We start from the raw sequence: 25,712 nt of genomic DNA on the forward strand, positions 1-25,712 counted from the left end.
GCGAAAGCATGAGAAGCTATTATCTGATAGCATGTAACACCCCAAAAGACCCGCAGGGACGTAAACAAAATAATTAGCATAGTCGGCGCTACACAAAACGCACAAATAAAATATAAAACATTCATTACCTTTGACCATCTTCTTTGTTGGCACTCCTAGATGTCCCATAAACATCACTATTGGGTCTTTTTTTTTTTTGATTAAATCGGTCCATATATAGCCTGGATATCGATCTATGAAGACTTTGTGATCAAGGAAAAAAATAGTGTTTTATAACGTAATGTAATTTTTTTAAATTAAAAAAGTCGACGATAAACTTTCACAAAACACTTCGAAATACTTTTGTAATGCAACTTTAGATATTAGTAAACGTTAATAAGCGATCAAATTGATCACGAGGCGATGTATATTCTATAGCTGTACGTCTGGAAATAATGTCCGGGTAAATCTCAACCAAAATATCCGGTCGGAGACCGGAAGAAAGGCGCTGCCTTGTGTTCGCTTGACCAAGAAACAAATTGTAGGCAAATGACAAGACTGTTGACATCGTGTGGAAGCTGTAGGTATTGCAACCTCAGCCCCATTTAATGTGGATCACATTCAACAATGGGTTCTAGTGGCGCATGGATATATTTTCCCATTTTCAGTGATCAGATTTTCCTGCGCTTTTCGATGAAACGCGTGTTCTGTTATAGTCACAGCCGTGATTTAACCAGTTTTATAAACGTCTGAGTGTTTTCTATCCACACATACTAATCATATGCATATACTATATTCCTGGCATGAGTAGCAGGGCGCTGAAATGTTGCGCGATTTTTAACAGAATGTTCGAAAAAGTAGGGGGTAGGAGTAACAGGTTAACACAGTGTCCAAAGAAGGGCCAGAGGTATACAGAATGGTGTCGTCTGCGTAGAGGTGGATCATAGAATCATCAGCAGCAAGAGCGTCATCATTGATGTATATAGAGAAGAGAGTCGGCCCGAGAATTGAACCCTGTGGCACCCCCATAGAGACTGACAGAGATCCGGGCAACAGGCCCTCCGATCATTAAACTTAGTAAGGCTGAAAGCTGAATTCAGTTTGCCTGGAAGGAAGAGGTGATTATTAAATAAAGGACCTTCAGTAGAGAAATCACAGAATTTAAAATGTTGATGGAATTGAGTCCAAATTTCAAGAGTATTGACAACAATTGGATTGCATGTGTAGTGTAAACAGAAAGAGGGAGATGGTGGATGTGACTAAAGCTGATAAAGAGTAAGAGAAACATGAGTTGGCCTCTGTTTGATACCAGCACCCCATAGAAAAGACATAAGCTTATCCTAAAAAAGAGAAGAAAAAAAGAGGGAGACACTGGAACAAATACAGAAATCTGGGCAATACGCTCATCTTGATACAATTCGCAGTACCAGCTAAAGTAAAAATGGAGAATACTCCATCTCTGAAAGTCCAGTTTAAGTTTTCTGAACAGAGAAATACATTTCTCATCATGGAGGGAAGACGAGGTACATGTGATATTGTTCCCTAAATATTTAAAGCCAGCCTTGGACATACGAAATGGAACAGTATCCCACGGAATTTGTAATGCTAATGAATTAATAGGAAAATGTATTTATAACCCGAAAACACACCAAACCTATGCAATAGGTCCACTACCTCAGGGACCCACATTTCAGGGTCTGAGATAAAAGCAAGTCCTCTGCATACAAGGAAAATTTGTGTTCCAGTCCCCATCTGTAGATAACATGTGTTATTAAAAATTACATTTGCACCAAAGCCACATTTTTCCAGTACAGAGAATAAATATTCCCATTCTCCCCTGACATGAAGCAGACGGCAAATGTTAGAAAAAGAGTGGCGACCCTTAATAGATCCTGACTGATCTATTCGAGAGGCATGCAAATTCGCTAATATTTTTACAGCTGCATTTAAAAGGGAGATTGGTCTGTATGAGCCACACTCAGATGAATCTTTGCTGGGTTTTAACAAAAATGTGATCGACACCTCTGTCAGCGTTTGGGGTAAAACACCCAGGTCCAGGGAATTTTCAAACATTTCAATCAGGAGAGGGGCTAGTTTGGCAGAAAACGTATTGTATAAATTTGATTGGGTAGCCATCTGTGCTAGGAGATTTCACACTTTGCATTGCTGTAATTGAATTAATAATCTCCTCTAGCTTCAAATGTCTCCTCTCTATATTACTGGTAGGAGTTTCCAAATTGTCAAGGAAGTCATTCATAATTGAATTGTCTTCAGGTGATTCAGATGTGTAAAGATCACATTTTTTTTGGGGGGGGGGGGGTGACAGTGTTATTGATTTCAGTGGGACTAACTTAAGACACCCGAGGTGTTGTGAATTTGAGGGATCAGCTGGGCGGCAGATTTTCACTTGAGTTGATGAGCTAGAAGTCGACCAGCCTTTTCTCCATGTTCGTAAAACAAAACCGCGTGCACGGAGTAGCTGCTGCTCATCCTTATTTGTGGATATTAAATTCTACTAAGTTTGAAGACTCAGCCTTTCTTTGTAAAGTTCTGGTGATGGAGAGATGGAGCACTGTTGGTCTAATTCCAGAATTGAGTTGATCAGCTGTTGCTGTTATATTTGGTTGTTTATTGAGGAGAGCAATAGAAAATTATTTTTCCTCTAAGAACAACTTTAAGTGTTTCCCAAAGTGTAGATTGAGAGATCAAATCAGTTTTAATTATCTCAACAAAGACCTTCAATTCCATTTGAAATAATGGTGCGGAATGAATTGTTTAAAAGTAAAGATCTCCATACAGGGCGATCTGTATAGTTCAATGAGAATGAGAAGTCGCGTGACAGAGGAGCATGATCACTAATAACAATGGCAGAGTATTCTACTTTCTTAACAGAGGGGAGAAGGGCTTTATCTACAAAAAAGTAGTCTATTGTAGAATAGGAGTTGTGCACGTGAAAAGAAAAATAATAATTTGTTACGGGGAAAAAGGAATCATACACACTGGGTGGATCAGACAATTCAAGTAACCTCCAACAATGTAATGGTGTGAGTTGACATTGGGCAGCAAAGAAATAAGTTTGTTAATGAAATTAAAATCACCCCAATTGGGAGCATAAACATTTACAAGCAAAACAGAGGTGTGAAAGAGAGAACCAGACACCATAACAAAACGCCCCTGTGGATCCAAGATTATGTCAGCATCGGTAAATTGTACTTTCTTATGAATAAGTACTGCTGTTCCCCTTAGCATTGTATTTTGAGTGGAATATTTGTCCGACCCAAGCTTTACGGAGTCAAATCAAAATCAAATCAAATTTTATTGGTCACATACACATGGTTAGCAGATGTTAATGCGAGTGTAGCGAAATGCTTGTGCTTCTAGTTCCGACAATGCAGTAATAACCAACAAGTAATCTAACTAACAATTCCAAAACTACTATCTTATACACAGTGTAAGGGGATAAAGAATATGTACATAAGGATATATGAATGAGTGATGGTACAGAGCAGCATAGGCAAGATACAGTAGATGGTATCGAGTACAGTATATACATATGAGATGAGTATGTAAACAAAGTGGCATAGTTAAAGTGGCTAGTGATACATGTATTACATAAGGATGCAGTCGATGATATAGAGTACCATGATCTGCTGCACACAGATGTGTTTCTTGTAAGAATGATATATCGGTTTTTAAATTCTTAAGATAAGCAAATACTCTAGTACGTTTACCCTGGCCGTTCATTGCCTTGATGTTCCAGCTTGTAAACCTAATAGCTGATCACCCAACTCCCACCCCAAAATCTGAATAGTCAGTAATTAAAAGTTGACATTTCTAAATTAAGACTGAAATAGAGATGAAAACCCTGTATAAGATCACCGATCATATCTTGTGACAAAAGAAAAAGCATGTACCGAAAAGTTAGTCAAAATACTGTTGAAGTAGAATGTGTAAGAATCAAATGGTTAATAAAGGCAAACAACACCCCCCACCCCCTGACATAAAACCCTCAAAATAACACAACAAACAACATCCCCCCCACCCCCTGACATAAAACCCTCAAAATAACACAACAAACAACATCCCCCACCCCTGACATAAAACCCTCAAATAACACAACAACATCCCCCACCCCTGACATAAAACCCTCAAAATAACACAACAAACAACATCCCCCACCCCTGACATAAAACCCTCAAAATAACACAACAAACAACATCCCCCACCCCCTGACATAAAACCCTCAAATAACACAACAACATCCCCCCCACCCCCTGACATAAAACCCTCAAAATAACACAACAAACAACATCCCCCCACCCCTGACATAAAACCCTCAAAATAACACAACAAACAACAACCCCCCCCCCTGACATAAAACCCTCAAAATAACACAACAAACAACAACCCCCACAACCCCCCCCTGACATAAAACCCTCAAAATAACACAACAAACAACATCCCCCACCCCCTGACATAAAACCCTCAAAATAACACAACAAACAACATCCCCCCCCCCCTGACATAAAACCCTCAAAATAACACAACAAACAACAACCCCCACCCCTGACATAAAACCCTCAAAATAACACAACAAACAACATCCCCTGACATAAAACCCTCAAAATAACACAACAAACAACACCCCCCCCCACCCCCTGACATAAAACCCTCAAAATAACACAACAAACAACATCCCCCCTGACATAAAACCCTCAAAATAACACAACAAACAACATCCCCCCCCCCTGACATAAAACCCTCAAAATAACACAACAAACAACAACCCCCACCCCTGACATAAAACCCTCAAAATAACACAACAAACAACAACCCCCACCCCTGACATAAAACCCTCAAAATAAACAACAAACAACAACCCCCACCCCCTGACATAAAACCCTCAAAATAACACAACAAACAACATCCCCCCACCCCTGACATAAAACCCTCAAAATAACACAACAAACAACATCCCCCCACCCCTGACATAAAACCCTCAAAATAACACAACAAACAACAACCCCCACCCCTGACATAAAACCCTCAAAATAACACAACAAACAACATCCCCCTGACATAAAACCCTCAAAATAACACAACAAACAACACCCCCCCACCCCCCTGACATAAAACCCTCAAAATAACACAACAAACAACATCCCCCTGACATAAAACCCTCAAAATAACACAACAAACAACATCCCCCCCACCCCCTGACATAAAACCCTCAAAATAACACAACAAACAACAACCCCACCCCTGACATAAAACCCTCAAATAACACAACAACATCCCCCCACCCCCTGACATAAAACCCTCAAAATAACACAACAACATCCCCTGACATAAAACCCTCAAAATAACACAACAAACAATAACCCCTGACATAAAACCCTCAAAATAAACAACATCCCCCCCCCCACCCCTGACATAAAACCCTCAAAATAACACAACAAACAACATCCCCACCCCTGACATAAAACCCCAAAATAACACAAAACAACATCCCCCTGACATAAAACCCTCAAAATAACACAACAAACAACACCCCCCACCCCTGACACAAAACACTCAAAATAACACAACAAACAACACCCCCCACACCCCCTGACATAAAACCCTCAAAATAACACAACAAACAACATCCCCCCACCCCCTGACATAAAACCCTCAAAATAACACAACAAAATAATAAACACAGTACAAAATGAAACTGTCCTATGCTCGCCTCTAAGGTGGAATGCAGGCTTCCCCAAATAGGGTCAAACTCCCAGTAAACCATCTGTCACTTAACTTAGCCTACACAATAGGGCTCCCAATTATTGACATAAATATATACAATGTGTCACGACTAGTCAAGGTGGGTGGAATCAGGAGCAGAGAGCAAATAATGAATATAGGTTTATTCTCCGGTGAACAACAAACACGGACAACCCAAAATACAAACAGGGTGAAAAATATCCAAAACAGGAAATAACAGACAAACCGGAGAAATAAAACACAAAAACACCGACAGCCGAAACGACAAAAACAAACAATCCCGCACAAAACAAGGGCGGGACAACCTACATATTATACAGATACTAATTAACTAACACAGGTGAAAACAATTAGACAAAACCAACAGATAACCGAAAAAGGGATCGGTAGTGGCTAATAGGACGGTGACGACGACCGCCGAGCACAGCCTGAACGGGCAGGAGAGCCAACCTCGGCGGAAGTCGTGACACAATGCCACAGTTTTAAATTGTTTAAACTCAAATATTAACAGTGTCGGTTAATAATTGATTAGTTACATCCTCCACTGGCTTTAACAAATGAAAATAGTCAAATAAAATGTTCTGTCTGTCAAGACTTCGGCCCGTGTGTTAGGGGGGTAATCTGCGCCACGCCACGTTCCAGCAGCCGCACTGCGCAAAGGTGTCCACAACCACAGGGAGTAAAATATTATACTGTAACACCAACCTGTTACAGGTAGGCAGCAGTAACGTCACCGGCAGGGCTCTAAAGTGTCACTAATTTGGTTGCATGCAGAATATTTTGTTGTGCGACTATGAAAAAAAATCTCCCAATAATAATTGATGTCATGATAAGGCTCCGCTGTACTGTTGTTTCTGAGTGCTCTAGAGAAACAGGCAAGTGCAGATCGTTAGCGTCATGGTTGCACGCTGACTACACTGAAAACGGCTTGCTTCCAACCAGATCAAAACATCTGACCCATATTACCGGCACAACATTTTTATCTTTCTGTAGCGGATTACCGGGACCGCATGTAGTGGGCCATTCTAAAACTACTTGAGTGGCAAAGTAGTTCACCATCTGTTTACATTTGTTCAATGATGTTATTTAATTGGCTAACTAGCTAGCTAACAACCTGGCAATTTTACCAGTATATTCAATCATGTGGGGGGCACAGAAAAAAATTGATCGCTTCTTCAGGAGATCTACATATGATCATAGATAGCAATGAGTGAATGACAGATCTCTTGGCCGTCATCATCACAAACATTACATTTTTAAAGAGAGAGTACAATAGGGAAAATAATGCTTTTACACAATGTAGAAACCTAAAATTCCACAAATCACTTAGTAATTTCAATCACAGGTATTCATGTCAAAATTTTAGCTTGTATAATAAAGAAATGTATTTACAGTGTTAGATATTAGTTTCTAACACACAACACGGGCTTCAAAAGTAGCTAGAATTAATATTGGCCCAATATAGGCTGTTTCTCAATACATTTTAACATTCTTATTTTCTGGTGCTCCTAAATTTCATGTGGTGATCCTAACTTTTGTAAATTGGCAGCAACATTTTACCAAATATAATTTGTTGTTTTGAACCCTGGTCACCGGTGACGCAATTCCAATTTCTTAATCGTCCGCTAAAGCTGATTAATAACCTTGTTTTACATACTGTTCTTAATTTTATACAAAAAAACAGTCGTAGACCTTAAACTGGTACAAAATACAGAAAAAAGTATACAGTGCCTTGCAAAAGTATTCATCCCCCTTGGTGTTTTTCCTGTTTTGTTGCATTACAACCTGTAATTTGAATGGATTTTTATTCGGATTTCATACACTGGACATACACAAAATAGTCCAAATTGGTGAAGTGAAATGAAAAAAAATGACTTGTTTCAAAAAATCTTTAAAGAAATGTAAACCTATAAATTGGTGCGTGCATATGCATTCACACCCTTTGCTTTGAAGTCCCCTAAGTAAGATCTGGTGCAACCAATTACCTTCAGAAGTCACATAAGTACACCGCTCAAAAAAATAAAGGGAACACTAAAATAACACATCCTCGATCTGAATGAATGCAATATTACTATTAAATACTTTTTCTTTACATATTTGAATGTGCTGACAACAAAATCACACAAAAATTATCAATGGAAATCAAATGTATCAACCCATGGAGGTCTGGATTTGGAGTCACACTCAAAATTAAAGTGGAAAACCACACTACAGGCTGATCCAACGTTCATGCAATGTCCTTAAAACAAGTCAAAATGCGGCTCAGTAGTGTGTGTAGCCTCCACATGCCTGTATGACCTCCCTACAACACCTGGGCATGCTCCTGATGAGGTGGCGGATGGTCTCTTGAGGGATCACCTCCCAGATTTGGACTAAAGCATCCACCAACTCCTGGACAGTCTGTGGTGCAACGTGGCGTTGGTGGATGGAGCGAGATATGATGTCCAGATGTGCTCAATTGGATTCAGGTCTGGGGAACGGGCGGGCCAGTCCATAGCATCAATGCCTTCCTCTTGCAGGAACTGCTGAGGAACTCCAGCCACATGAGGTCTAGCATTGTCTTGCATTAGGAGGAACCCAGGGCCAACCACACCAGCATATGGTTTCACAAGGGGTCTGATGATCTCATCTCGGGATCTAATGGCAGTCAGGCTACCTCTGGCGAGGACATGGAGGGCTGTGCGGCACCCCAAAGAAATGCCACCCCACACCATGATTGACAAACCGCCAAACCGGTCAAGCTGGAGGATGTTGCAGGCAGCAGAACGTTCTCCACGGGGTCTCCAGACTCTGTCACATGTGCTCAGTGTGAACCTGCTTTGATCTGTGAAGAGCACAGGGCGCCAGTGGCGAATTTGCCAATCTTGGTGTTCTCTGGCAAATGCCAAACGTCCTGCACGGTGTTGGGCTGTAAGCACAACCCCCACCTGTGGATGTTGGGCCCTCACACCACCCTCATGGAGTCTGTTTCTGACCGTTTGAGCAGACACATGCACATTTGTGGCCTGCTGGAGGTCATTTTGCAGGGCTCTGGCAGTGCTCCTCCTGCTCCTCCTTGCACAAACGCGGAGGTAGCAGTCCTGCTGCTGGGTTTTTGCCCTCCTACGGCCTCCTCCACGTCTCCTGATGTACTGGCCTGTCTCCTGGTAGCGCCTCCATGCTCTGGACACTACGCTGACAGACACAGCAAACCTTCTTGCCACAGCTCGCATTGATGTGCCATCCTGGATGAGCTGCACTACCTGAGCCACTTGTGTGGGTTGTAGACTCCGTCTCATACTACCACTAGAGTGACAGCACCGCCAGCATTCAAAAGTGACCAAAACATCAGCCAGGAAGCATAGGAACTGAGAAGTGGTCTGTGGTCACCACCTGCAGAACCAATCCTTTATTGAGGGTGTCTTGCTAATTGCCTATAATTTCCACCTGTTGTCTATTCCATTTGCACAACAGCATGTGAAATGTATTGTCATTCAGTGTTGCTTCCTAAGTGGACAGTTTGATTTCACAGAAGTGTGACTGACTTGGAGTTACATTGTGTTGCTTAAGTGTTCCCTTTATTTTTTTGAGCAGTGTAGTTAGATTGCACACAGGTGGACTCTATTTAAGTGTTACATGATCTGTCACATGATCTCATTATATATACACCTGTTCTGAAAGGCCCCAGAGCAACACCACTAAGCAAGGGGTAACACCAAGCAAGCGTCACCATGAAGACCAAGGAGCTCTCCAAACAGATCAAGGTTGGGTCATAAAAACATATTAGAAACGTTGACCATCCCATGGAGCACCATTAAATCCATGATTAATGACGCTGCCAGTTGAGGACATGTGAGGCGTCTGTTTCTCAAACGAGACACTCTAATGTACTTGTCCTCTTGCTCAGTTGTGCACCCGGGCCTCTTGCTCAGTTGTGCACCCGGGCCTCAAACATTTTCCAGCCGAGTAGAGGAGTCACAAGTCAGAAATAGCAATAAATGTATCACTCACCTTTTATGATCTTCCTATAACAAGACTCCCTGTTACACAATAAATGTTTGTTTTGTTCGATAAAATCCCTTCTTTATGTCCCAAAAACTCTGTTTTGTTGGGGCGTTTTGTTCAGTAATCCACTGTCTCCAGGGAGGTCAAAAATGCAGACGAATACGTCCTAATAGAACGTTTATGTTTATAATTAATCCTCAGGTGTTCTATTGTTTAAATAATCAATAATATTTCAACTGGACAATAGCGTTTTCAATAGAAAGGAAAAACAACGAACAGCGCGTTATCGGTCACGCGCGCAAAGCAGCTCTGCATTCTCCCCCTGTCCTCTGACCAAAAGGTATTTTTACTCATCGTTTTTCAAAATACAAGCCTGAAAGCATGTCTAAAGACTGTTGAAGCCATAAGAACAGCAACCTGGGCCCTAACCTATAACAGAGTCAATAGGCATTCAATGGAAAACAATTTGCTTCAAAAAAGTCTCACTTCCTGGATGGATTTTCCTCGGGTTTTCGCTTGCCATATCAGTTCTGTTATACTCACAGACATTATTTTAACAGTTTTAGAAACAGAGTGTTTTCTATCCAATAGTACCATGCATATGCTTATCCTAGCTTCTGGGCCTGAGTAACAGGCAGTTTACTTTGGGCATGTTTGTCATCCACACTTCAAAATACTGCCCCCTACCCAAGAGAGGTTTTAATGGTTAGCAATTAATATTTAACTAATAATAAGACTTTTCTGTCCTGCTAGTGTCTGTGTTTACATGGGCTTCACTGGAGATGGCTTGAGCTGACAAATGGGTTAAAGACAGCATTACTTAGAAAATAATGTGTTTTACTAGACATAGTTTAGGAGTAGAACAATCCCTCATTGTCTCAAAATCATCCTCGCATCTGGGAAACTAAGTCAGGGTAGTGTTAAGACAACAACCCACGTGCAGATAATGACAGGACGAAGCCACAGTGGCCTCTGATGCTCCTTGGTCTGCATGAGGGGGCTGTTTAACCAACCATGACTTGTTGGTGTCAGCTATATATAGTACTCTGCATTTGTGTAAAGGTTAGGTTACTCGGTACAACACTCAAGCATGGGCGGGTCGACCAGCCTCATTATTGCAATAATTAAGCAATATTAAATAAAGATGATTGTTTGAAGAAATGGCCAAATCTCTCTCAGTACTGAATTTCCACAACACTAGCCACTCAAAGCAATTTATGATGACAGAAGTGCTAAGGGGTAATAGTCATTTAGTTCAGTTACCTTTGCTTTCTTGGGTACAGAAACAATCGTGGACATCTTGGGGCAACAAGTGGAAACAGCAGACTGGGATAGGAAGAGATTGAATATGTCCATTAACACTCCAGCCAGCTGGTCTGCACATGTTCTGGGGACGCGGCTAGGGATGTCATCTGGTTCGGCAGTCTTGCGAGGGTTAACACGTTTAAATGTTTTACTCACGTCGGCCGGTAGCATTGTGTTATCCTCAAAGCAGGTGAAGTTGTTTAGCTTGTCCGGAAGCAAGATGTCGGTGTCCACGACGTGACTTTCTATAGACCCTGACACATAGGTTTTGTGTCTGAGCCATTGAATTGTGACTCCACTTTGTCTCAATATTAACATTTTGCCTGTTTAATTTCCTTACAAAAGGGTATAACTACACTGTTTGTATTCGGCCATATTCCCGGTCACCATGACATGGTTAAATGCGGTGGTTTCAGTTTTGCGTGGACGCTGCCATCTATCCACGGTTTCTGGTTAGGGTAGGTTTTAATAGTCACAGTGGGTACAACATCTCCTATACACTTCCTGATAAACTCAGTCACCGTATTCTTTAATGTTTTTCTGTGATATAATTGTACTTTTTTTTGTACTTTTTCCCCCACCTTTATTTAACCAGGTAGGCTAGTAGAAGACAAGTTCTCATTTACACCTGCGACCTGGCCAAGATAAAGCAAAGCAGTGCGACACAAACAACAACAACACAGAGTTACACATGGAATAAACAAACATATGGTCAATAATACAATAGAAAAAGTATACAGTGTGTGCAAAGAAGGTAGGATGAGGGAGGTAAGGCAATAAATAGGCCATAGTGGTGAAATGATAACAGTACAGCAATTAAACTTTGGAGTGATAGATGTGCAGAAGATGTATCCCAGTCTACATGATCAAAACAATCTTGAAGCATCGATTCTGATTGGTCAGACCAGCGTTGAATAGTCCTCAGCATGGGTATTTCCTGTTTTAGATTCGGCCTATATGAAGGGAGGAGCAAAATGGAGTCGTGATCAGATTTGTTGAAAGGAAGGCGGGGGAGGGCATTGTAAGCGTTTCTGAGTAGCAGCTGAGTAGCAGTGGTCTAATGTTTTCTCAGAGCGAGTGCTGCAGTCAATGTGTTTGCAGAACTTCGGTAGCGTTTTCCTCAAGTTTGCTTTGTTAAAATCCCCAGCTACAATAATATGTGGTTTCCAGTTTGCATAAAGTCCCTTCAAGTCCTTTTGAGGACTGTCGTGGTGTCAGCTTGAGGGGGAATATACACGGCTGTGACTATAACCGAAGAGAATTCTCTTGGGAAGTAATATGGTCTGCATTTGATTGTGAGGTATTCTAGGTCGGGTGAACAAAAGGACTTGAGTCTCTGTATGTTATAACAATCACACCATGAGTGGTTAATCATAAAACATACACCTCTGTCTTTCTACTTCCCAGCGAGTTCATTATTCATGTCTGCATGATATCCTTTACCGAATTGGTGTCTCCCCCGCATGACGGTTGAGCTGACGTGTGCTAAAGTGATTAGCATGACGTTGTAAGTAAGAACAACATTCCCCAGGACATAGACATATCTTATATGGGCAGAAAGCTTAAATTCGTGTTAATCTAACTGTACTTTCTGTAGCTTTTACAGTGAAATAATACCATGCTGTTGTTTGAGGAGAGTGCACAGTTATGTACTTAAATGTATCAATAAACCAAACCAAGGCACATTTGGGCGGACTTGATACAGTAATACAATGGTTCATTGGATCAGTCTAAAACTGTGCACATACACTGCTGCCATCTAGTGACCAAAATCTAAATGGTGTCTAGACTCCTAAGTAATATAATGGCTTTTCTATTGCATTTACCAGATCTAATGTATTATATTCTCCTAGATTAATCTCACATTTCCAGAAACGTCAATGTGTTTCCTTTAAAATGGTATCATGATTATGCATATCCTTGCTTCAGGTCCTGAGCTACAGGCAGTTAGATTTGGGTACGTCATTTTAGCTGATTTCTTTTTTTAAAGTGTCCGATCCTTAATATACTGAGAACCCATGCTGTATCACAACCGGCCATGATTGGGAGTCCGAAAGGACGGCGCACAATTGGCCCAGTGTCGTCTGGGTTTGGCCGGTGTAGGCCGTCATTGTAAATAAGAATTTGTTCTTAACTGACTTGCCTCGTTAAATAAAGGTTACATTTAAATTAAATTAATGCTTATCACTCCCACAGCAGGCAAGCAATGCATTCCGCCAAGAGTCGCTATTAATCTGGCGATGAAGAAGAGGAAGGAAAGGGGGAATCCGAGCTAGGCTGAAAATATAGGCTACACTGCCTCCTCATCCTAGTATCCTGATGGCTAATATCCAATCGCTGGAAAATAAACTTTGTGAACAATTGCAGAGGGACATCAGGGAATGCAGTGTCTTTGCTTTTGCTGAGATGTGGCTTACGGACAATACACTACACTCTACTATTCAACCAGACGGCTTCTCCATATTTCGAATGGATCAGATGGCGATGTCTAATAAGAGTCTATGGGGAGGGGTATGTTTCCTCAAACAATTCCTGATGTACGGAACTTGAAAACATTGCAAGCTCCTGTTCACCCAACCTGGAGTTTCTGATGTTAAAACACCAACCCCACTATACGCTGAGGAAACTCACGTGTTACTATCACAGCAAACACCAAGACGGCACTCAGTGAACTGTACTAGATTATTAGCCAGCAAAAATCCTTTCACCCAGAAGCAGTCTTTATTGTCGCAGGTGACGAGAATCAAAGATGTTAGGGGACTTGGGGTATGGAATTGTTTTAAGATGGTCAAACTATGGATCATCTAACTGTTTGATTTTGAAATTTTAGGACCTCGTTTGGTATAAAAAAAATGTATTTGATAAAATGTTGATTTTGGCCTTTACTACTAAAGCCTATAGAAACATCATAAATGGCAAAAATGACAGACCAAAAATAAATAAGAAACATGGTTGTCATAAATCTAGGAGATATTTAAAAAATATATTTCGTACACATATTTAACGGAAATGAACTCAACACAGTCAAGTAACAACACCACGCGGTGTTGATTCCACTGTGATTGAAATAAAACTTCATTTATTCACTGCAGTTGGTGTCAATTTCAATCCCACTGGTGTTAACCCCACTAGAATCAATAATCGGATATAACACTCACAACACTTTTAACACCCGCATGTTTGCTGTGTGTACACGCACCCCGTTTTGAACACACCTACATTTTAGGTGGCCGTGCTCATGCCTGTCTGTTCTCTCCTCCAGTGGGCCATGTTCAGGACCCTGCAGAGAAGCTGTGCATCCAATGCTACAAATGTGGGGAGCCATGCAAGGGAGAGGTGCTGCGGGTCCAGTCCAAGCACTTCCACATCAAGTGCTTTACCTGCAAGGGTGAGCATGTATATATGTGTGTGTGTGTGTGTGTGCGCTCGCACGTACATGTTTGTCTGTGCGCACACATATGTGTGCATCTGTCCCCGGACCCAAATCTCACTATTATTCCCAGTCTCTTTTCCTTATCAACTTTGAGGAATTTGCGGTGCATGCCCTTTGGTCCAATGCACAGGGAAGTCTTCAGAAAAGGTAAGATGTGGAGTATGGTTGGAAATCTTGCAATTTTAGTCACTTTGTGGTTACTGTCTTGAGTGAGTAGTGTGCCCTTGAATGATTCATTGAATGGTAATGAATTGCATTTACATGGCACCTTTCACCTGGTCTCAAAGGGTATACATTTCCTTACTTGAGATAGGTCACGTGCTATTCTCACCCAGAAGGGAACTATGGAATTTTCATTCCAAATGATCCCACTTACTATTTCCTTTATAACATATTTTTATTCACAGAAAATTGAAGACGAAACATTCAGAACTTGTAATCCCACAGTGACATTATCGCCCCTCAAGCCAGGGTTAACTCTAGAGTACTTCTTGTTAGTTTGTATTGTGGGCTGAGAGAGGACATTGAAGGAAAGGCTAGTATATTTCATGATGTTTTCAGTAATAATAATCAAAGTAATACAAATTCATCAGTTTAGTCAATTGTCAATCAATAGTATGACACAATATCAAATGTTCACTTCTTATAAACTATAATAATTTGTCTTGTGCTAACAGCTGTACAATGCGCACAGTAGCAGCATTAAATAATGCCACTAAGACATTGCTCGTCCTAATAATTATATATTTATATATTTTTTAATTCCATTATTTGACTTTTAGATGTGTGTGAATTGTTAGATACTACTGCACTGGTGGAGGTAGGAACACAAGCAATGACATCTGCTAAATATGTGTATGTGACCAATAACATTTGATTTGATATGAACCACCTTTACCAAAGACTGAGATCCATAACTAGCTGCCCAACTTGTAAGTACAACTACCTCAATATACTCACAAGTCAAGCAGATATTCAGCATCCAAAATAATAAGAATGTTCTATCATTCTCCTCTCTTTTTTAATCAAATTGAGCTGCTTCCTATAGAAACCCCCTATGAAGCGTTAACCACACCACTGCCTTCACAAATTTCGAAGTGATTGCTTTACAGGATCTCGACAGAAATAAAATGATATTTGCCTGTGATAGAGAACTATTTGGTCTGCAACTAACTCACTCCTCTGGTATCCATAGAAATTACAATTAGTATTAGACCAAGAACATTGCTCAAACCACCTTTATACTAACAAAACCTTGTCTTGCTCTACAAATCTTCCTTACTGCTTACAAAAAAAGAGCTCGGTGCTTGTCTTGTTGAATTTCATATATTGAATGAAAAACTACCAAATACATGTCATGTTCACATTTTTTCTTACGTTTGTGAAAGATTTTGGAAAGACTGCATACGCCAGACTATGCTCATAAAGCTTTGTCTGTCCATTTTCATGGCAACCTCATAAACAAATCCTAAGAGTCTATTGACGCACCTGTGCCAAGCAACAGCAGTGTTTGTCATACCATGATACATACCGAACACCGGTCATCTCAAAAAAAACTTCAGCAGCTTCCGAACGGCTCAGGAAAGAGGATACTCTCACGAACTCGGGACATGTCTGAAGGTAACCCATACAAATGAATGGAGGTAGTTTAGTGGCAACAAAAATAAGAAAATATGTGTCCAAAAAAACATAAGAAAATCATAAATATTCCCTGAGCTTTCTTATATCTTCCAGATATAATATAGACACTTCAAAACCACATTCCTCATGATTTATTTTTAACTCTCTTGCCATTTATGAATGTGTTTCTATGGGCTATAGTAGTAAAGATCAAATGCAACATGTTATCAAATAACTGTTCTATATTTTTTTCATACCTAAAGGGGTCCTACAATTCAAAATCAAATAGCTAAATTATCCATGACATAACCATCGTAAAACAATTCCATATGTTAGCTTTTAAAGTCCCATTCTTGTGGGCAGATTCAGGAATTTAGACAGTACTGTTGGAGCATATATGAAGATGGCTAGCATTTCACCTCCAGAAATCTGTCTCTCTCTCTCTGTGTGTGTGTGTTTCGTGTGCATGCCATACATAAGGGAAGAATTCGGCAGTACCTGTATGGTTAGTGAGAAAGTCCATATTGCAAATGTACGGTCCCTTACTAGACGTCCGAAATCGTTTGTAAAATTCGCGGACGGCGTCGGGCAGCGGCAGGGCCGGACCTACCAGGAAGTCATCAAATGAACGTTGTCGGACATTCGGTTTCCGTTTACAAAAATAATAAGATTTATGTCATTTTTCCCATGTCCCGGAAATTCCCACAAGAGGGCATAAGCAATCATATGGCTATTGCTACAAAACATCACGATTCACGACGGGGCCTTATCTCGAAAACTGAAAATATTTAGAAGCCGAAACTCGGTGAGCGTAGGGGCGGCATAATGGGCAGTTGGCCCCGAACAAGATGGCGTCTAGGCCTCAACGGTTTTTGAGTTATGGCCATTTATCTGGGATTAAAGGTCCAAAATGAAAATAGAGAAATTATTTTTCCACTTCACGTCAAAGTCAAGGAGCCTCCGGTGTCAATAAAAAAGAACCAGCCATTTATCTATCGTCATTTAAGAGAAATCGTACAACGACACCTTGGTGATGTTCACGGATAGGTGTTTTTTTTTTCAACGGTTACAGATCCAGTTGCAGGTTGTTCTTACGAATCTTTTTAAAGTGTGCTGCGGAGCTCTGCGAGATTTCTGTGATTTTCTATGATTTTCTGAAATAACACACACTCACTAAACCCTCCGTAAATAACTCAGTTCTTAACGTAAAGACTTAAAACTCGGGATTCTGTAAAGGCATACCCCAATCATGATATGAGTTTATTTATAGCTTCCTGTGCCAACCGGAAGTGCCTTTAATGGTGTCACAGTGGCAGTTTCCATGGGTTAAAAAGGTCAGATCTTTTCAAAACTTCATATGTGTGACTAGGTAACCCTCATGAACTGTAAATCAGTCATTTCTCCCAGCAGATGTCAAAGAAAAGCTCTCACACGCACACACAGCAAGGATGGAGTGAAAAAGTGTGGTTCTTAAAGACACAGAGAGCAGGCAATGGCATAAACATAATGTCTAGGCCGTGCCGAGTTCAACGAGATATCCCGCTTGACCGTAGCTCGCTCGGTCTGAGCGCAGCGACCATTAGAAAAGTAGGCCCAAAATGAAGCCTGCCCCACAACGTCATTTGCTTTTGGGTGACAGTGAGAGAACCGTTAGGGTGAGAAGCACAATTCGACCTCAGGTATGTTCCTAAGGTCCTTCCGATCCGTGCAAGCCTAACGTTGACAGTGTGGCATTAACCCTTAATAGTTAAAAGATGGTGTTTACTTCAAAAAGTTTGCATTGATTTCTCTCCCCATAGGAATACATTGCCTGCACCCCTAAATTCAACCTGAAGTCTATATGGGTTATGAATGCCGTATGAACCTGTCTTTGGTAACAGTCCATCAGGCCAGTATGAGGTCTACCTGTGTTGATTCTAGGCTTCCTGGACCAACCGGAAGTGGTTAAAATCACCCTAAAAGTGTTTTTCCATTACCTGCCTGCAGTTTGATAGACATAGTGCATTCAACCCTGTGTAAATCAGTCAATTCTTAACGTAAGGACTTAAAACTCAGGATTCTGTAAAAGCATCGCCCAGTGAGGATATGTGTTGACTTATAGCTTCCTGTGACAACCGGAAGTGCCTTAATTGGTGTCTCAGGGGCTGTTTCGAGGGGTTAAAAAGTCAGATCTGTCCAAAACTTCATATGTGTGATTAGGCAACCCCCATGAACTGTAAATCAGTCATTTTTCCCATAAAATTTCAAAGGAAAACTAAATCACACAGACACACAACTTGGAAGGAGGGACGTATTGGGGTTGTAGAGACAGACAGTGCCTCCAATAGTTAGCTTTGTTCGAGCTAAAAAAGAACCGTCAGACCTAGAGTTCCGAAACTTTAGAAACCTGTTCTAGACCTCGGGTCGATAGTGCGTGGTGAGTTAGGTGGCTCTAGAAGGTTCTCGGACCGAGAAATAGCCTCGTACATTTGCAATGACTTCAATTCATTTTGACCATTACGAAAATGGCAACATTTAGAAAAGTCTCAGAGACACAAGACTAGGTGCATTGAAACCGGCTCGGGCCATAGAGACGGACCCCAACGTTTCGGTCCGATAGCTCATTCAAGGACCCCATAGCAAGGCATGGAAAAAGTGGATTTTCAGCACCAATTAGGGTTTTACTCGGGCACCGAAGGACCTATCGAGCCGAAACTCGGGATTCGGGGTCGCCTCACATAGGCCTTCACATAATGTCTGACCTGGACCCGCAGCTAGAACGTAACTATGTGTTTTACGTTTTTATTATGTTTTAAACTAATGGCGCTGTGAATTATGGGCCTGCTCTGACATATGTGATAGTTGGCTTCTAAATGAGTTGGAAAAAGTGGGTTTGGTGTCAATTGGTATCAGTTTGGTGTCAGAATGACATCTAATTGACTGGTGGACACTGACTTGCTAGTTGACTTTTGTACATTAGCAATATGTTTAAACGGAGAGGGACCATCACCAAAATGGCATTCTGAAATCAACACAAAAATGGCATCACCATAGTCTCCAGGCTGTGCAGAGTTCAACGAGACGCCCGCTTGACCGTAGCTCGCTCTGAGTGCAGCGACCTTGAAAAAAAAGAAGGCGCAAAAGGAAGGCTGGCCCTCAATGTCATTTGCTTTTGGGTGACAGTGAGAGAACCGTTAGGGTGAGAAGCACAATTCGACCTCGGGTACGTTCCTAAGGTCCTCCCGATCCGTGCAAGCCTAACCTTGACCCTGTGGCATTAACCCTTAACAGTTAAAAGAAGGTGTTTACTTCAAATAGTTTGCATTGATTTCTCTCCCCATAGGAATACATTGCCTTTACCCCTAAATTCAACCTGAAGTCTATATGGGTTATGAATGCCGTATGAACCTGTCTTTGGTAACAGTCCATCAGGCCAGTATGAGGTCTACCTGTGTTGATTCTAGGCTTCCTGGACCAACCGGAAGTGGTTAAAATCACCCTAAAAGTGTTTTTCCATTACCTGCCTGCAGTTTGATAGACATAGTGCATTCAACCCTGTGTAAATCAGTCAATTCTTAACGTAAGGACTTAAAACTCAGGATTCTGTAAAATCATAGCCCAGTGAGGATATGTGTTGACTTATAGCTTCCTGTGCCAACCGGAAGTGCCTTTAATGATGTCACAGTGGCAGTTTCCAAGGGTTAAAAAGGTCAGATCTTTTCAAAACTTCATATGTGTGACTAGGTAACCCTCATGAACTGTAAATCAGTCATTTCTCCCAACAGATGTCAAAGAAAAGCTCTCACACGCACACACAGCAAGGATGGAGTGAAAAAGTGCGGTTCTCAAAGACACAGAGAGCAGGCAATGGCATAAACATAATCTCTAGGCCGTGCCGAGTTCAACGAGATATCCCGCTTGACCGTAGCTCGCTCGGTCTGAGCGCAGCGACCATTAGAAAAGTAGGCCCAAAATGAAGCCTGCCCCACAACGTCATTTGCTTTTGGGTGACAGTGAGAGAACCGTTAGGGTGAGAAGCACAATTCGACCTCAGGTACGTTCCTAAGGTCCTTCCGATCCGTGCAAGCCTAACGTTGACCGTGTGGCATTAACCCTTAATAGTTAAAAGAAGGTGTTTACTTCAAATAGTTTGCATTGATTTCTCTCCCCATAGGAATACATTGCCTGCACCCCTAAATTCAACCTGAAGTCTATATGGGTTATGAATGCCGTATGAACCTGTCTTTGGTAACAGTCCATCAGGCCAGTATGAGGTCTACCTGTGTTGATTCTAGGCTTCCTGGACCAACCGGAAGTGGTTAAAATCACCCTAAAATTGTTTTTCCATTACCTGCCTGCAGTTTGATAGACATAGTGCATTCAACCCTGTGTAAATCAGTCAATTCTTAACGTAAGGACTTAAAACTCAGGATTCTGTAAGTTTCTATGTCAATCAAGACATGGGTTTACTTATAGCTTCCTGTGCCAACCGGAAGTGCCTTTAATGATGTCACAGTGGCAGTTTCCAAGGGTTAAAAAGGTCAGATCTTTTCAAAACTTCATATGTGTGACTAGGTAACCCTCATGAACTGTAAATCAGTCATTTCTCCCAACAGATGTCAAAGAAAAGCTCTCACACGCACACACAGCAAGGCTGGAGTGAAAAAGTGCGGTTCTCAAAGACACAGAGAGCAGGCAATGGCATAAACATAATCTCTAGGCCGTGCCGAGTTCAACGAGATATCCCGCTTGACCGTAGCTCGCTCGGTCTGAGCGCAGCGACCATTAGAAAAGTAGGCCCAAAATGAAGCCTGCCCCACAACGTCATTTGCTTTTGGGTGACAGTGAGAGAACCGTTAGGGTGAGAAGCACAATTCGACCTCAGGTACGTTCCTAAGGTCCTTCCGATCCGTGCAAGCCTAACGTTGACCGTGTGGCATTAACCCTTAATAGTTAAAAGAAGGTGTTTACTTCAAATAGTTTGCATTGACTTCTCTCCCCATAGGAATACATTGCCTGCACCCCTAAATTCAACCTGAAGTCTATATGGGTTATGAATGCCGTATGAACCTGTCTTTGATAACAGTCCATCAGGCCAGTATGAGGTCTACCTGTGTTGATTCTAGGCTTCCTGGACCAACCGGAAGTGGTTAAAATCACCCTAAAAGTGTTTTTCCATTACCTGCCTGCAGTTTGATAGACATAGTGCATTCAACCCTGTGTAAATCAGTCAATTCTTAACGTAAGGACTTAAAACACAGGATTCTGTAAAAGCATAGCCCAGTGAGGATATGTGTTGACTTATAGCTTCCTGTGCCAACCGGAAGTGCCTTAATTGGTGTCTCAGGGGCTGTTTCGAGGGGTTAAAAAGTCAGATCTGTCCAAAACTTCATATGTGTGATTAGGCAACCCCCATGAACTGTAAATCAGTCATTTTTCCCATAAAATTTCAAAGGAAAACTAAATCACACAGACACACAACTTGGAAGGAGGGACGTATTGGGGGTTGTAGAGACAGACAGTGCCTCCAATAGTTAGCTTTGTTCGAGCTAAAAAAGAACCGTCAGACCTAGAGTTCCGAAACTTTAGAAACCTGTTCTAGACCTCGGGTCGATAGTGCGTGGTGAGTTAGGTGGCTCTAGAAGGTTCTCGGACCGAGAAATAGCCTCGTACATTTGCAATGATTTCAATTCATTTTGACCATTACGAAAATGGCGACATTTAGAAAAGTCTCAGAGACACAAGACTAGGTGCATTGGAACCGGCTCGGCCCATAGAGACGGACCCCAACGTTTCGGTCCGATAGCTCATTCAAGGACCCCATAGCAAGGCATGGAAAAAAGTGGATTTTCAGCACCAATTAGGGTTTTACTCGGGCACCGAAGGACCTATCGAGCCGAAACTCGGGATTCGGGGTCGCCTCACATAGGCCTTCACATAATGTCTGACCTGGACCCGCAGCTAGAACGTAACTATGTGTTTTACGTTTTTATTATGTTTTAAACTAAAGGCGCTGTGAATTATGGGCCTGCTCTGACATATATGATAGTTGGCTTCTAAATGAGTTGGAAAAAGTGGGTTTGGTGTCAATTGGTATCAGTTTGGTGTCAAAATGACATCTAATTGACTGATGGACACTGACTTGCTAGTTGACTTTTGTACATTAGCAATATGTTTAAACGGAGAGGGACCATCACCAAAAGTGACATTCTGAAATCAACCCTAACGAGCCATGGAGATGAACCAGAATCACTGCCCAGCTATCCCGAGTTCATCGGGCCAGTCAATTTCACATTCCTGCAGGATTTTATAGCATGACAAATTCGTGATGGTACCTGCCCATTGAACCATATTGCAAATGCACAGTGACTTTGCAAAAGTGAGAAAACATAAACAAATGGACATGATGAAATCAACACAACGAGTGATGGAAATGTACAACTATCACTGCTCAGCCATCCTGTGTTCATCAGACCAGTCAATTTTGCATTTTTGAGCATGTCAAATTTCATATGGTAAATGCACATTGAAACATATTGCAAATGCGCGCGCACTTGCAATATGATTCTATAGTGAAAAAACATCACCTAATGGACATGATGAAATCAACACAACGAGTGATGGAAATGTACAACTATCACTGCTCGGCCATCCTGTGTCCATCAGACCAGTCAATTTTGCATTTTTGAGCATGTCAAATTTCATATGGTAAATGCACATTGAAACATATTGCAAATGCGCACTTGCAATATGATTCTATAGTGTAAAAACATCACCTAATGGACATGATGAAATCAACACAACGAGTGATGGAAATGTACAACTATCACTGCTCGGCCATCCTGTGTCCATCAGACCAGTCAATTTTGCATTTTTGAGCATGTCAAATTTCATATGGTAAATGCACATTGAAACATATTGCAAATGCGCGCGCACTTGCAATATGATTCTATAGTGTAAAAACATCACCTAATGGACATGATGAAATCAACACAACGAGTGATGGAAATGTACAACTATCACTGCTCGGCCATCCTGTGTCCATCAGACCAGTCAATTTTGCATTTTTGAGCATGTCAAATTTCATATGGTAAATGCACATTGAAACATATTGCAAATGCGCGCGCACTTGCAATATGATTCTATAGTGTAAAAACATCACCTAATGGACATGATGAAATCAACACAACGAGTGATGGAAATGTACAACTATCACTGCCCGGCCATCCTGTGTTCCCATAGCGAGCATTAATATCAGAATGACCGGTAAATGCATTTACAACCATATTTTAATTTTTGGGTTACCAGTTGCACAACAATGCACGTGCATTTGCAATATGATTCTATAGTGAAAAAACATCACCTAATGGACATGATGAAATCAACACAACAAGTGATGGAAATGTACAACTATCACTGCTCGGCCATCCTGTGTTCATCAGACCAGTCAATTTCACATTCCTGCAGGATTTTTATAGCATGACAAATTCGTGATGGTACCTGCCCATTGAACCATATTGCAAATGCACAGTGACTTTGCAAAAGTGAGAAAACATAAACAAATGGACATGATGAAATCAACACAACAGGTGATGGAAATGTACAACTATCACTGCTCAGCCATCCTGTGTTCATCAGACCAGTCAATTTTGCATTTTTGAGCATGTCAAATTTCATATGGTAAATGCACATTGAAACATATTGCAAATGCGCGCGCACTTGCAATATGATTCTATAGTGAAAAAACATCACCTAATGGACATGATGAAATCAACACAACGAGTGATGGAAATGTACAACTATCACTGCTCGGCCATCCTGTGTCCATCAGACCAGTCAATTTTGCATTTTTGAGCATGTCAAATTTCATATGGTAAATGCACATTGAAACATATTGCAAATGCGCGCGCACTTGCAATATGATTCTATAGTGTAAAAACATCACCTAATGGACATGATGAAATCAACACAACGAGTGATGGAAATGTACAACTATCACTGCCCGGCCATCCTGTGTTCCCATAGCGAGCATTAATATCAGAATGACCGGTAAATGCATTTACAACCATATTTTTATTTTTGGGTTACCAGTTGCACAACAATGCACGTGCATTTGCAATATGATTCTATAGTGAAAAAACATCACCTAATGGACATGATGAAATCAACACAACGAGTGATGGAAATGTACAACTATCACTGCTCGGCCATCCTGTGTCCATCAGACCAGTCAATTTTGCATTTTTGAGCATTTCAAATTTCATATGGTAAATGCACATTGAAACATATTGCAAATGCGCGCGCACTTGCAATATGATTCTATAGTGTAAAAACATCACCTAATGGACATGATGAAATCAACACAACGAGTGATGGAAATGTACAACTATCACTGCTCGGCCATCCTGTGTCCATCAGACCAGTCAATTTTGCATTTTTGAGCATTTCAAATTTCATATGGTAAATGCACATTGAAACATATTGCAAATGCGCGCGCACTTGCAATATGATTCTATAGTGTAAAAACATCACCTAATGGACATGATGAAATCAACACAACGAGTGATGGAAATGTACAACTATCACTGCTCGGCCATCCTGTGTTCCCATAGCGGGCATTAATATCAGAATGACCGGTAAATGCATTCACAACCATATTTTCATTTTTGGGTTACCAGGTGCCTATTTTCAATCACCAGTTGCACAACATGCGTATCCATCAGAATATTTTAAACAGTCCATAAAGCACTCAGGACTGCCCCCATAGATAGAGGGCCGTAGTAGGGTACTCCCATAGCGGGCATGGATAATAGGAGTCCCGGTAAATGCATTTACAACCATATTTTAATTTTTGGGTTACCAGTTGCACAACAATGCACGTGCATTTGCAATATGATTCTATAGTGAAAAAACATCACCTAATGGACATGATGAAATCAACACAACAAGTGATGGAAATGTACAACTATCACTGCTCGGCCATCCTGTGTTCATCAGACCAGTCAATTTCACATTCCTGCAGGATTTTTATAGCATGACAAATTCGTGATGGTACCTGCCCATTGAACCATATTGCAAATGCACAGTGACTTTGCAAAAGTGAGAAAACATAAACAAATGGACATGATGAAATCAACACAACAGGTGATGGAAATGTACAACTATCACTGCTCAGCCATCCTGTGTTCATCAGACCAGTCAATTTTGCATTTTTGAGCATGTCAAATTTCATATGGTAAATGCACATTGAAACATATTGCAAATGCGCGTGCACTTGCAATATGATTCTATAGTGAAAAAACATCACCTAATGGACATGATGAAATCAACACAACGAGTGATGGAAATGTACAACTATCACTGCTCGGCCATCCTGTGTCCATCAGACCAGTCAATTTTGCATTTTTGAGCATGTCAAATTTCATATGGTAAATGCACATTGAAACATATTGCAAATGCGCGCGCACTTGCAATATGATTCTATAGTGTAAAAACATCACCTAATGGACATGATGAAATCAACACAACGAGTGATGGAAATGTACAACTATCACTGCCCGGCCATCCTGTGTTCCCATAGCGAGCATTAATATCAGAATGACCGGTAAATGCATTTACAACCATATTTTTATTTTGGGTTACCAGTTGC

General features: G+C 41.2%; 1 protein-coding gene across 2 annotated transcripts in view; it reads left to right on the top strand.

Annotated features, from left to right (window-relative positions):
• Nucleotides 1–25,712, top strand: part of ablim1b (actin binding LIM protein 1b) — an 84,198-nt gene that overhangs the window by 8,491 nt on the left and 49,995 nt on the right. For both annotated transcript variants that reach the window (XM_035734823.2, XM_052478355.1), the window contains exon 2: nucleotides 14,294–14,419. In XM_035734823.2, coding sequence (XP_035590716.1) covers nucleotides 14,294–14,419 — 126 coding nt within the window. The remainder of the gene's footprint in view (nucleotides 1–14,293; nucleotides 14,420–25,712) is intronic.

Source organism: Oncorhynchus keta, chromosome 24 (assembly GCF_023373465.1).
Source record: "Oncorhynchus keta strain PuntledgeMale-10-30-2019 chromosome 24, Oket_V2, whole genome shotgun sequence".
NCBI classification, from domain to species: domain Eukaryota; kingdom Metazoa; phylum Chordata; class Actinopteri; order Salmoniformes; family Salmonidae; genus Oncorhynchus; species Oncorhynchus keta.